The 14,547-nt window shown below is 45.7% G+C and overlaps 1 protein-coding gene across 16 annotated transcripts in view; it reads right to left on the bottom strand.

The window, feature by feature from the left end:
* TRAK1 (trafficking kinesin protein 1) overlaps window positions 1-14,547 on the bottom strand; it is a 100,762-nt gene that overhangs the window by 4,274 nt on the left and 81,941 nt on the right. For 4 of the 16 annotated variants that reach the window (XM_061396068.1, XM_061396058.1, XM_061396063.1 and 1 more), the window contains 2 exons: window positions 8,990-9,331; window positions 1,593-1,695 (listed from right to left, as the gene is read on the bottom strand). In XM_061396068.1, the coding sequence (XP_061252052.1) occupies window positions 1,593-1,695; window positions 8,990-9,331 (445 nt within the window). Of the gene's footprint in view, window positions 1-709; window positions 801-1,592; window positions 1,696-3,801; window positions 3,873-8,989; window positions 9,332-14,547 lie in introns of those variants that run through there. The other 12 variants (XM_061396070.1, XM_061396062.1, XM_061396067.1 and 9 more) reach the window with 6 other exon arrangements.

The following is a 14,547-nucleotide window of genomic DNA, read 5'->3' as shown; positions in this document are numbered from 1 at the left end:
GCTTAGGAGTGGGGATGCTGGTGGGTGGGGAGCACTCAGAGGAACATGGGATTAGAAACCACAGCAGATCCTGAAGCTTAAAAGGTGGGTCTTCAAAAGGCACAGGTGGATTTCCACAAAACTGATCTACAAGCAATCGAGGGTGGAAAAAATCTGTACTTGGTCACAGAACCACTTCTAGAGAGATTTTCCATTTTTGTTTCAGGCTGCCATTCTTTCAAACTCAGGCAAAAAGCCTTCTCCTGCTACTTACTTCTCAGGCTTTTTCATCCCTGATGAGGCCATAAGGACTTAGAGAAGAAGGCAGGGGTGCAGTGTTGAGTCCTACAGCTGCCATCAGAAGAGTGCCAGGGCACCAGCCTCTCCCAAGGGGAAGCTCTGTCCATTGCTTTTCAACACAATCTCTTCAAACATAAAGCTGGGGGATGGGGAAGCCAGGTTCTCCAGAGGCAGGAAGGGAGATGGAGACAAGCTAAAATTTAGAGATCCCCTTCTGGTAAGAACCTTGGTTAGACCTGTATTAGTGTTGGCACTTGGCTTGACTGGGGTGTTTAGACAGGTTAGGGGTATCTGCTGTCAAGGCCGAATTAGCCAGGCACAACCACAGAGACACATCCACGCCCACGTTGCGGGTTAGTGGCGGCCACACGTGCACACACAGCTCCTTCACAGGGCCCTGCCAGGCAGGCCCTGCTGGCGGTGTGCTCACCCCCTGCCTTGCCTGTGGGCTCACTCTCTGCCCTACATCTGCTCTCAGCTCAACAGGGCCTGGGGCTGCTTCGTCGTCCTCCTCACATGACCTGTGGAGAATTATTCATAGTTGAAGGTGCTCCTTGGGGTGGCTGCTCCCTCCGAGCTGGCCCAACTCGCCTCCCTCCTGTGAGATACTTTCCACTCATTCTGGCACCTCGCACCACAGAGAAAATGGCTGAGGGGGGTCACACCACCATGTTGTGGGAGACCGTTTTCCCTTTCACCAGAAGCTCTGGGAAGCCTGAAATCCAGTCAAACAGACCCTTCCCCCAACCCTGCCAAGGCCACACAAATCCTCTCGTCAGATGGTGCTAACTTCTATCACTTCTTGGAGGCATCCAAGGGAAATGGACCACATCAAGCATGTGGTTCTGTTCAAGTTTTATCATTTCGGCTGTTACAGTGTGGCTGTGATGCATACATGGTTCCTGAGACCATTTCTAGGGGCATAAGGGCTACCACAGGGTTCAGTAACTCCATTCTGTGAAAGAACATGTTCTACCGGCAAATTTGGGGGCAAAAAGCCAACAGACTTGGCCTTAGAGCCTGCGGTAGTGCCCTGAACTTCAGCTGGTTGAGGCAGGGCCTAAGAATCTTTCATGACCAATACGAAAGCAACTTAAAGTGGGTCCAGGTCTCTCTATTCTGTGCTGGCTATGAATCAATAGGGGTCTTGACTCAAAAAAAGAGATGGGACTTGAACAGGTGAGAGATGCTTCCACTGGCTGGAGTTGGTTTTGAACAACCCTCTTTCTACTTCAGCTTTCCTTGACATTAAGTCTCGCAGGGAGTGTTCCCACCTCACCCCACCCTGCCCACCCCACGGCTGGGTCCCTTACCTTGGTGTGACCCGCGTGAGCTCGTCTGAAGGATGCAGGATGCGACAGGTGGTGAAGGTGAAGGTGGAGTTGGTCTGTGACATGCACTTCCCAGGGTGGTGGGCTAAATTGGGGGGAGGGGAGGAACAAAATATAGTCCTTGCATCCAAGTACACCCACGAGAAAAGTCAGAGTCCCGCATGGCCCTCGACAGATGCAAGAAGCGATGAGCTACCTTGTAAACTGGATCTGGGCGAGGAAGGTGAAACACGAATGTTCTGGGTCGAAGGTGGTCCCTCAAAAACAACCACACTTTTGAGCACTGGCATGCAGAGCATCGAATTCCAGCTTCCAACCCAATCCAGACAGGGTTTCCCATCAGCGTTCTTTGGCCAGTAGTGGATCCAGTTTGAAGGGCCAAAGGGCCCTTGGGGCTAAATTTGGGTTCCCTCCTCAGAGATTTGAACCCGCTTTCTTCTTTTGTTGCTTTACTTTTCACTGGCAGATAGGTGCCAAGCTCTGCCAAGGGGAGGGGAGAGGTGCAGGGCAGGGAGAGGCACTTACACCTAGAAACAGGGCAAGGCTCATGGGCTCCCTTTTCAGTTTACACAAAAAGGGGCTTGAGGAAGCTGGCTCCACTACTGCCTATCTGTGGTCGGCAGGGAGGGAGATGGGGCCTCAGCTGCCTCAGCAACAACGTTGCTGGCAAAAGTCCCAGGGCCCAGACTCTCTGCCAGGACTGGGCTGGTACACAGCACTATAAGCAGCACCAGTTCCCCTGAGCTGCTTTCTTGCCATTTCTAGGATGGCTGGTTTCTGATGAAAATGAGTATGTTGTCCTCAACTTATTTCCTTTGAAAGCTCCAAAGAGTTGTTAAGGCAGCTGAAGACTAGGATCTGGAGCAAAGTAAATCACAGAAGCTTTAGGACCATGCATCAGAAAACCGCAGGTAAGAAGTAGGAATAGAGTCTACAGGAGATATCATGATTGTAGAGGTCATCCTCATTCATAACTCAAATGCAAAAGGAAAAAAAAAAACGTTGCTCCCAATAGCATGCATGGTGAGGTCTAGGGTCATCCCCTCCTCCCCACCAACTCCACCCCTGCAGCCTCTCAGCCCCCAGAGACCTCCTGGGAGAAAAATGATTAGGATATTGGAGGCCATGAGCACGCTGAAGATTCAAAAGTCTGGAACTAGAATCTTCTAGCTCTTTATGGCAAGTTTTCTCTTGGATTTGACAAAAAGGAAATCAAACCAGAAGAGATCAGTGCCCCAAACCTACAGATCCACACACAGGTGACTGTGTCTTTAAAAAAGAAAAAGGAAAAACAAGAAACTAGATGAAATAAAAAAAATATTGGAGACACGCAAATTGAAGGCAGGCAGGACAAAGCCAAAGCACAAAAATGGTGGCAGTGACTCAGGAGCTGTGCAAGACTGGTTTGCCCTGATGACTGTGGTCCAAGTCATCTCTGTGTGTCAAGGAAGGCTCCGATAGCCGCTGGCATGGCAGCCAGCACCACAGCCACGAGAGCAAACTCTCAGCCTCAAGGAGCTCCAGGCAAAGCAGGAGGGGTGTGGGAAACACATGTAAAAATAGCCTTTATGCATCTTTGTTTCTCAATCAAAAAAGTAATGGTTTAGGAACTCAGATAACTGAAAAATGACTGTGAGCAAAACAAAAACGGAAGCAGCTATGAAGAAAAGGCAACCGACCAATCACGATTCTCTGACTGCAATAAAGTCTAGAAACAAAAGCAACAGAAAACCTGAGAAAAGCATCCCAAATAACAGGCATGATGGGTTATTTGGGAGGTAGGGAAAAAAATGCAGTAAGTAGAAGTAATTAGGACAGAACAGTTATAAGAGAGAGAACATTTTTTAAAAAATCAAACAAAAGCGAGGCTGGATTTAAACTTAGAAGCATACTCCATTTAAACGCATGGCCAGAATATCAAATCAAAAGGTCACACACATTCACCTCCTCCTCCACCCCATTACGTATTGGATCTTCAATCACAACAGCTAGTGTGAGATGGGACATTTTAGACACTGTTGCATCAGCAGAAGCAAAACCCATCTTATGCAAATGGGTTTTGGGAAGAGGAAAAGGCTGCTAAAATTCAGAGGTCATCATTCCCCCGAAGCGATGGACAGCTTGAGAAGACTGAGGTAAATCAACAAGAATCAAAAGTGCCAAAGCCAGAGGTTCAGCCCTTCTGCAATACCACTGGGACGCCTGGACCCGCCAGCTCTCTGAGTCACCACTGCCCGCCGGGCCGCTGCAGCGTCTCCCTTCCTTGGGACACAACACAGAGAGAGTGAGTTGCCACAGAGCCGTCAGGGGCTGATTCCTACAGTTCTGTGTACAGGAGAGAGCAAATTCCCAAAGCAGGAGGTGCTAACAGAGTCTTCAGGGCAGAGAGCAGGGGCTCAGGGAGAGGGCCCAGGCCCTATTGCACCCCAAAGCCCTGCCTTAGGTGCTGTGAGTTCACCTTGTGCTGTTCACATGAGGCCTCCAAGGACGGGGTTTCCTGGATTTAATGCTCTGACTTCCTACTTAAATCCTCCTTCTTTTTCTCAATCTGATTGGAGGACCGCAGTGTTGTGAACTAGAAGTACAAACACTGACAAATACTTTCATCAAGTATTTTATTTAGGAATGAACTTGCATTTCTCCCCCTCTCCTCCCCCAAGCCCCTAATTCTTTATTATTTTTATTTGTTCTTCCTCCTCCAGGTTCTGAAACTGGTACAAAATCCTAATCTATCAAAGCGAACTTTTATACTTAGTTAATCCTTGATTATTCAAGATTGTCTCTGCATGAATTTTTCTGGGGAAAAAAAGTTCTGTGATGAGTCCATGTGGGAACAACTCCATAAACCTTTGTTTGCCCTGTGCTTCATCATTAACATAAATGCTGTTTGGGACTAATGTAGCTTTACCAGGTGTTTTTCTCTGAGGATTAGGGAAACAAAGGCAGTTTCAGATACAGCAGAACCGCTTTTTATCTTTTCTTTTTTTAAAAAAAGATAAAAGTGATTTTAAACTACACAGTGTTACAAGATGACATTTGAAAGCCCTTAGTACCAGGCTTAACATGGGCCTGTAACTCTCTTTCTCTGCTTCTTAAGCATTTCTTCTACACAACCCCATCTACAGTTTGAAAGACCCATGAGTCCCCAATGCAGACATTCAGCCCATCGGTTCTGGGAAGGTTTCTAGCACAGAGACTGAAAACCACATCACAAGATCTTATTCTGGCTTCTGTACAACTTTTGGTCCTGCAAAACTTAAAAAAATGAAAAGTTGAGTTGACCCACCGCAACACGTTGTCTACTCTCTGTTTCATCTAGAGTGACTTAACAGAGGAATAATCTCATGGCGTGGCAGACAGAACCAGAAATTCTTTCAAGTGGCTTCTGGGGTATCTTCAGGAGATAAAGTGACTTTTTGGAATGCTATTAAAAAGTCAAAAGTGCAAATGTAAAAATCTCTTTGGAGTCTTAAGATGCCAACAGAGCTGGATCCCATTCCCTCTTGCCTTCTTGTCTGTCCTGTGGCAACCACCGACATGTGTGGGGAGCTGGCCTGGCTAAGTTGCCCCAAGTTCATCCAGCTGGTGCTCCTGGAGCCAGTTTAAAGGTGTACTTCTCCAGGGCATCACTAGGTGGTGCAACTGGACAACAAACCTGAAACTCAGTTCCCGCCCACGTGCTCCCTCAAGGGCCCTTCACTTTAGAAAGGCTGAGTGCAAATATCCGCTCAGCAGTCCACGTGGGTGCCCCTCCCAGCACTAGAGCACCCTCCTGTGGTTTTCAGAGATGAGGATCCTAGAGAAAGCGCTTTCAGAGAGCAGGCTTATTCTGGAAATTTTAAGTAGGGTTGACTCCATGCTGTTTGAGACAAGTCAATAAAGCAATTCTTCATTCATTTTTCCATTTCAGGCTGCCCTGGCCTGTTTTGCTGTTGTGTAGTATATACTTTGATGCAAGAGCACAGGACTTCCTTAACATCTCTTAATACAGGGGTGCGAGCAGATCCTGGTTCTGTCCACCATGACCAAACTCCTCTAACTGCTACACACCAGAGCAAGGTTGAAAAGTCTGGCCATCTGAGTGGGAACTCCCTCAGCTCTCTAGGCAGAGACAAGAAGGAACATTCCCAGACCCAACAGTCTGTGAATTGAATGTACCAGACTTTTCCTTTCAGATTCCTCAGGTCTCAATGGCCAACGTTCCCTCACAAGCCCCTTTGGTTCCTGCTTCCCCAGTGGAACTGACCAGTGTGAGAGAATGCCCAATGGAGGCTTTGTTCACACCAGCCCCGCCCCAGAGGAGGCTGGAGTGACACTCAGTTCCTTAATCGTCTGCTTCTTTCAGCTGTTCCCTTCCCTTCAAGTAACTCGCCTGAGCAGAGCCTGTGCCTGTGTCACAAATAAGAAAGCTACAAAGGAAGCTAGTTCTTGGCTTTTGCTTCTGAGGGGCCAAAGACCTGCACCTTCAGGGATTTCCAAGGGTACTTTTGACCAAATGAGATTTTTACTTTCAACACTTACTTTAGGACCTCAGCCCCATAGATAATACAGCTCTACTGCAGAACCACTGCCAGGTAGGCTGCCATGATGTGTAGGAGTCTGTTTTAGGAATTTCTCCCACTGGAAATGGTCTCCATGTGTATGAGTATTAAATAAGCTGACCTTTACTTTCTTATATGTTGCTTTAATCCTGCCTCTGTCTTCCCTTTAAGAATCAAGGCATCCAGGTAATTCAACTGGACTGTCCATCCAAACCACCATCTGCTGACCTAACTGTGTGATTTTAAACTCTAATCTTTAACCTTTACCACATGCAGGCTCTTCGCTACACATAAATACCTAAAATTCGAAACACTGACGGTATGAGATTATTTCTGATAAAAGTACACTTTATGAATTAAAACAAAATATGTTACTGAAATAAAGTAAAACTAATAATCTAAAAGTTGTTTATCATAATCCATTTTAATCATCTAAATTATTTACAAATATAACAAGGATTCATCCTTTTTAAAGACATGGGATTATAAAAATCAAATAATGATACAATAATACATTAAAATATATTAATAAATATTTTTCAGCACTCAAAATGTTTTCTCCATGAGAAAGCAGGCTCCAGACAAAACTGCCTAATATACAAGTTTTCCCAATTTCCTCCCATAATACCAGTTGTTAGAAAAGAAAGGTTAACCACCTTCTGTCTTCAAAGGTTCTCCCTACTAAGTCTTCCCAGGCAGATGGCAGCTCCTGGAATTGTGCTGTTTGGCAACAGGAAAGGGGAGACCAAGGCAGAGAGCAGGCCAGCCTGAGTACAAATCCCAAGACAGAGGATGCCCCAGGCCTCCCCGTGGAAGCTTATCTGTCTGCCCATGACTCCACGATTATGTGCATAATGTCACTCAGGGTCCCTGGGCTGATTTACACCGAGTGATGTGCTTCTTACGTTCCAAGAATCAAAATGGTCCTATCATTCCCCACAGGGGAAAAACAGCCAAATCATTAGCCAAGCCTTTCCCTCCTGCACAGAACTTTTGACACACCTTACTCTGAAAACAATCTCAGAAGAACCCTTGTCTAGATGATCAGACCTTCTCTAAATTCCCTTCAGCAATCTCATTCTTTTTGGCCGCACACTTCCAATGTGACCCCTCTACAGTTTTCACTGGCGGTTTGTGTGCTCTTCTCAAGAGGTGTTGGGATGGATTTGTTCCAGGTTTGAGGAAGGAGGGAAGAAGCAACAGACATGCCTTTGTGTGTGGTTAGGAAAGTGGTCAGGACTTAGCTCCTCATACCTGGTCCCCTTGCCCTCGCTGCTCTCAGAGGGATATTCTTAGCTACTTGATAAGCTTTATTCCTTCTCTACAATTTTTCAAAGATGAACCTAATGGTGCTTCTTTAAACTCACAGCATTCACTTCTGTTTCACCTGTCAGGCTGCAGGGAGGGGTCACCACACTTGACACAATGCCTGCCACTTCAGTCACAGAATCAGCAGACACAGCGTCTCCTGCACCACTGTCTGCTTTCCAGAAGGGCACCAATGCTGATGACAAAAGGAGGTAACAATACCTAAGCTGGTTTCCTCTTTGTGAGAAGATTCTAAATAATGAACATTTTCATTCCATTGCAAGCTTCATCTGGTAACTTAATGGCTAAAAGATAAAAATATACCTAGGTGTTAAACAATCTTTTTTACTTGATGATACCTAAAGTTTATGTCAAAGGAAAAAAAAAATTTTAAAAAGAGTCCCTTGGCCACAGGTGTGTGAACTTACCCAAGGGATGGGAGACACCACCATGAACCTCAGCTCTCACCTGCTCTGTACTATAAGTGGAGTGTTGAACCTTCCATGAATGAAAATTGTCAGTCACAAAGATGAATGTGCTCTTCTCAAACCTGGTGACTTGGAAATGTCATTAGAATGATGACATTGGGTTAATTCTTCTTTATCTGGGTCTCTCCCCCTCAGCCCAAGCAATGAGGAGGTCCAGGAAGTCTGGGTAAATAGTAACCCATGTGATCCTGTGATCCCAGGGCCCCCGAGCACAAAGCTTTGCATCCCAGTGACCCCTAGGATGTGTAATTCTGCAAACTCATGGTCATAACTTTAATACTGGGGGTGGGGGAGTGGGTGGGGAGAACACAGAGATCAGGCACAGCTCTTTTCCAGATTCATCTAGAATTCTCTCTCTAAAAAAGCTTACTAACATCCTCTTAGGGTTTGCTGGATTAAGGAGAATTGCTAAAGCACTTTTAAAAAATCCATTTTGAACACATGTATTAGCTGGAACGAAAACACACGTATCTTCACTACAGTTAGGAAATGGACAGGCTGATCTCTGAAGTGCTGTCTGAAATCCTGAACACTTTCTGGGCTTCTTCCAATTTTAATATATCATGCAGGTAACACATTCTCTCATTAACCTTTTGAACATTCCAGCACTCAAAATTTCCCCTAAAATTGCCCAGCTCAGCTCAGTTTGGAGGTCATCAGGGGACTCGAGAAGCTGCCCCTTAGACGTGGGAAGCAACCCAGAACAGAAATGGGGAGCTGATGCTCAGGACTGGGGGGGAATGACGGGGCAATAATCCACTTCTTTTTAGCAGCCTTTCCTGCTCCCCTTTAAGAGCCTGCTGGGCCATGCACCTCCAAGATGGGCGAGGAGCCGCACCCATTTGTTACAAAAGGAGGCATCAGACTCTATTAACAAACGGAACCCCACGATGGGAGTGCTTTCATCATCACCCACACAGACGAGCAGAAGCTACAGACAGAGAGCCACTACGGATGGTGCTCGGAACGGAAGTGAGAATGGCCTGGAACTCTGCCTCCGGTAGAGGTGCCAGGTTTACAGGACTGATGGCGGTGCCCTCACCAGACCCCTCCTCCTCCTCCTCCTCGGCCGCTGGCGGCTCCTGCATCTCCTCTGGGAAAGCCTGAGGCCGGCTTGGGTAACTTCTGCTGCCTGAGACAGTCACACGTGCTCGGGACCTCTCACCTGAGGTCTCTGGGTGCTGAACTGGCGTGGAGGTAGCTAGGCCTGGGAGGGAAATGTGGTCACCTGTGTCGTCTTCTTCAAAGTCGTTAAGGCAGTACACTTCGTCCAGGTCAACATCCAGTGTCCTGAAGCCCTTGGTGACCACACCAGGCCGGGGGTCCAGAATGCCCCCGAGGTGAGGCTGGGCCAACTGCTGCCAGTGGTGAAGGGTGGCAGAACCTTGCAAGGAGAAAGGGCGGGGGGAAGGGGGTGACAGGGAGAAGAGAGGATTAGGATGGGAGTCTAAGCTGATGGCTCTTCACCACCCTCCAGCATGGAGTGCGAGCCCAGGGGGCCCTGGGCGCTGCAGGTGGACTCAGGGAGGGACACCCACGGAATTGCCTTGCCCCCCTCCTGCTGTGTGTCAGGTGCCAACCCCCTTCCATGCCCAGAAGGAGCACCAATCCCAGGGTAAAAATCCATTTTTTTAACAAAGTAAAATTAACATCATACTATGTGTCAAGGATGTTGGGTGACAAACTCTTTATTTTAAGCAACAAATGTCAACCCCCAAATTCAACACAGAATCACTTTGGACATAGAAGAGGAAAAAATAAGCACGACAAGCACAGAAAGAGGGACGGGGGGCGGGGGTGGATATGTGTGGATTCTATGCCAAGCACACAATGCTGGGAACAGGGAAGACAGCAGAAACAGAATAAGATGATGCCAAACCAATTCTAGGCACCCACAACAAGAGAAAAGCAAAAAGAAATGATCACAGCACACGGATAAATGGTGGGCACGGCCGTCACCTCCTTTACCTAAGTTTTCTGTATGCTGCCAGCAGCCCTCACGGGCTGCAGGTTTGGGGAGTGGGAATTGGCTTAAAGAGATGTGATTTAAGAACATGCAAGTCCACCCAGAGGTCTGAAGCAGAGAAGCCAATCTCCTCAATGACACCAGACCCTGAGACTCAGATGACATGGTGTAACGTCTGTAATAACACCAGAGTATGTCCCTGAGGACCTTGAGGATGCCAGGTATTCACAGAATAACAAGACCAAGCCTTCTTAGGAAGCCTGGGCTAAGAAGTGTATGTACTGAAGAACAACATCTCAGATCCTTTAGCATGTTGCTCTGTGCTAGGATTCTGCCCAATCCACCTGCCAGAACAACTCTTTCCCCCTTAGGACATTATTACCCCTCACATGGCTCTGAGTGCCCGGCCCATGAGGCTGGGCATGCTATCCCCATTCCACAGATGAAAAAGCTGGCCACACTGAAAACATGCCAAACTCAACAGAGAGACTTTGAAAGTGGTGCTCAAGCATGAAAACGTAAGAGTCTTCCTGCACAAATAACCTCTCAGACTGTCACTGCTGGCTTCCTGAGGGCATCCTCTGTGAGGAGGGCAGGGATCCCTCCATGCTGCCCTGGGGAACATCAGAAAGGGGAATTAGGGAGGCCAGGAGCCAGCAGCTCAGGAGTCAAGATAAAAGAAGAGGGAAAGGCAGGCAGGCAGTGGGGCCAGGAAGTGGTCCAGGAATGTAACTGCGCTCTCTAACCCTCTGCTGTGCCCAGTTGAGTGCACTGCCTCCAAAACACTGCTACAAAATAATTTCTCATCGGATAGTCTCAGCCTAGGAGTCTTAAAAGGGTTTTGCAGATGGATGACTTGAAATCCACTTAAAACAGAAAAAAGTCATACACACTTTGGAGTTTATCCCGGCATTAAGTGTCACAAGTACAATAGCAACCTACTTAACTGGAATCTACTGAATAAAAATGGAAAATATTCTAAACGCAAAAAAGAAAAGAAAAAAGACCAAAGGTGCATATAATGAAATAAACCTGTCCATGGGATTCTAAGTCCTAGGTTCCATGGCACTATTTCTTAAAAAGATACCCTGTACAGAGACATGTCAGCAGGGCAGCTTGTTTTATATGTATCACCTCAACTCATTCCTCAAAACCACCCATCATGGTTAAGTATTATGACCCGCACTTTCACAGACAGAGGTTCACTGAAGTTACCTAACTTCCAAAGTCACTGAGTTAGTTGTAGCATAGCCAGTGTTCAGTGCTAAAGGCCTAGTTCTTGCCACAAACTCACCCCACTTCCCTCCCCAAACCACAGGTCTGAAAACAAGCAAGGTCATCAGCATTCCAGCCAGGAACCTGGGCTCAATGAGAATCTGGAGGAATACACAGTGGGCAGTGGAACTTCCTCATGGGTGTCCAGGGCCTGCCAGGAGATGCAATGGGGTTTCTGGCCACTGGGGTTTCTCCTGCCACTCCTGGGGACCTCCATGCATAGTAATCCAAAATGGGCCCACTGTTTGTGTTCACTCTTCACACATCCACATTCCTGGTAACAAAATTGTACTGGGGAGAAATTTTAAACACAGAATTTTGATACCTAGCTTGGAGCAGCACAACCAGGGCTCAGAAGGAAGATGAGAAATCCCCAGGTGCAATGTGGCCACACCACCTCTACCTTTGGAAGGGGACAAAAGGCAAAGCAAACACACTGGAAAGTGAAGAACTGTGTCAAGGAAGTGTCGGGTCTCCCCATCCATCTGAAGAGGGTTCTAGACATTTACGATCCACCAGGAAAGAACTCAGTGGGGCTGGAGGTCTAGGCCCAGAAAAGAGTCCGGTGGGCCTCCATTTTCCATCTGTTTAACAGGCTGCCCCATTTTCCCCACCCCGTGCATGAGTCCAAGACACCAATGAGGCTACAGAGAGTTGCTATTTGGAGTTAAATAGCCTACAAAGTACACCGAGTTATTTGCATTCCCTGAAAATGCAGAGCAAGGAAATCTAGTGAGACTGCAGTGGAAAGATTATGCTGAAAGATGCATAATACTTGGCTTTTTACCCCACCTCCCATTACCATCACCTTCTCCCGCCCACATGTTAACGACGCTGGGGTCAGGCAGGCAAAGAGAGAAAATGTTGTGCTCCTAGTCAGCACCAAGATGAAGGCCTATGGAGCAGGGTGTGGATAGCGCAAAAACATAATTACAGTTACTACTCTTTTCCTTCTGTGTGCTTTCTTTCCACACCCCATTCTTTTAACTAAAAGGTTTTCATGTCACCAAAGGAGAAGAAGACTCAATCCATTTATGTCAGCAGGGCACCTGAGGCTTAAAAGTTAGAACTAAACTTGCTGGATAATGGACAGCTTGGAAGTGTGTGCTTTTCCCTAATTACATATTAACTTGTTTATTTGGAAATGCTATCTGGTTATAATTAGAAAGGAAGAGCAAAATAGAGGGGAAAAAAATACTGTCCGACTCATCGTTTTAATGCAGATATATCTCTCTCTAGGTTGAATGTTTTGTTTGTTCTTCACCTACTTAAAACGTGTAAGGTAAGGTGAAGAGACAAAACACCTAGCCCATCTATTTTGGCTGACACCAATGAGCAGATAGCAAGATTAATTAAACAGGTAAGGAAGACAGATGGAAGACATAGATTGGCTATCTGCTATGATCCCAGCCAACATTCTCCAGAGGCCTCGCCCCAGGTACATTTACCTGGGTCACTGGAGAACATGGGAATCCTATCAGCTTCTTGGTGGTCCAATGAAAAAGGATGTAAGAACATGGCACCAGCACAACGCTGGTCGGTCTCAACACTGGTGAGGATAGCCTTTTTACCTGAGTTAACGGAACAGGGACAAGTTCGAGGCGCCTACAAGTTAATAAGTACCTAACAGATGCTGAGCATAATACAAAACACATCACGTTTATTCCTTGCCACAATCTTGTGTGGCAGATGTGAGCGCTATTTTACAGTATGTGAAACAGGGCTCAAAAAGGTGAAGTAACTTAGCCAGCACCACAGTTAGAGCTATAATGAACCCAGCATCAGGCATACTTCTATGTCATTACTCCATCATATCAAATTAAACACAGTAACACAAAAAGGTAATTGCAGAGGAAGAAAAAAAGTTGATTGTATTTTAAACAGTTAAGAAGTCAGAGGACTATAAAATGGAGCCAGAAGGATAGACTCTATCATGAGAATACCTTACAGCCCATATTGATAAGATATGACTTTTTAATGGTAGTAATACAGGTTCCTGGTGAACAGAGTTCTATAGATGAAATTTATCTTGCAAATCTAATGGGATTTCTTCTTATTCTATTAATTTATCATAGAAATACTGCTATCCATGTCACAAGACTAAAAGAGAAAAGAATGACTTGGTCAAAATAATTTCTTAAAAAAACTCTTCTAAAATATGCTTGGAAAACCAGTCAAAAACATATCCTTAGATGATCAATGAAACACAAAGTAAAATGTAGAAAGCAGACAAGATAGAGATGATAAATTCCAATGACCTTTGAGAGACAAAGGAGAAAAAAGAAAAGAAAGGCAAAAAGTAAAATTCCAGAAATGAAAAATTTTATTGAAAGAAAAACAGACATAATAGTGAATCAGAAAACAATCACCAAGCTTACAACTGAATAAATTAAATAAAAAAGGATGAGCTATCCCTCTTCTGAAATCTAAGAAGGACCTACATTATACAATTAGAAGTAATCATGAAAAAGAATGTTTGCCCACCCTCTTCCTTCCTTTTCAGAATAGGGGACCCAACATTTCTTGGATCTTTAACAAGTACAAGCTCATCTTACAGCATGCATCCTAACAGAGGTGACACTCCAGCCCCCACTCCAGGGCTGAAAACTGGTTCTTTTGGGGTGAATAACTGTACTCTTTTAAGGCACAGATACACGTATAATACATAAACAGTATATCTATCACATTAAATTTTCTGAGGGGATAGATTAGGAATTAATGTCTAAAATGGGTTCTTAAAGAAGTTGAGAAATACTGCCTTTACAGAAATTTTGATTTGGCTTTGCATTAGATATATAATACAGAATTAAAATATCTTCTCAAACTCCCATAGGTTTTCAAACTAAAGTAGGGGAAAAAATGAATATTACAAACACCTGATGGTTCTTAGCAGGGCAGTGATAAGTAAAGGGAACATACTTTATAATGCTGAAAGCAGAAAGAAAGAAAAGTGCTTCCATGAGTTTAATCATCTAGGGTGTTCCTGATACCTAAACCTGAATGGCCCCTGGAAAAGGTAGGCTTAACGAGGTACAGAGCTCACTCTCCTTCACAGCCACCCCCTTCCCGGCCCCCAAACTGTGGAGGTCTAGAAGCCTTGCTCAGAACACACTGCATCTGAAGAAAGCCACACCCTTTTTATTTGAAGATCAAAGCAGAACATGTGAGTCAACAAACAGGATACTGCTTTCTCATGGCTACTGAATAAACAGCTTAAAACACCGTTTGCTTTGCACCCCCTCCCTGACACCTAATTTTCTGAAAAGTCAAAGCATCAATTCTCTACACTCCTCAGAGCCCTCTGACCTGACCTAACTGACTTCTGAGGATGTCAGGAGCGCCTCTGCCTTCCCTAACCG

This window comes from Bos javanicus, chromosome 22 (assembly GCF_032452875.1).
Source record: "Bos javanicus breed banteng chromosome 22, ARS-OSU_banteng_1.0, whole genome shotgun sequence".
Taxonomy (NCBI): Eukaryota; Metazoa; Chordata; class Mammalia; order Artiodactyla; family Bovidae; genus Bos; species Bos javanicus.
The sequence above is the reverse complement of the archived record's forward strand: the minus strand, read 5'-3'. Positions and strand labels throughout refer to the sequence as shown.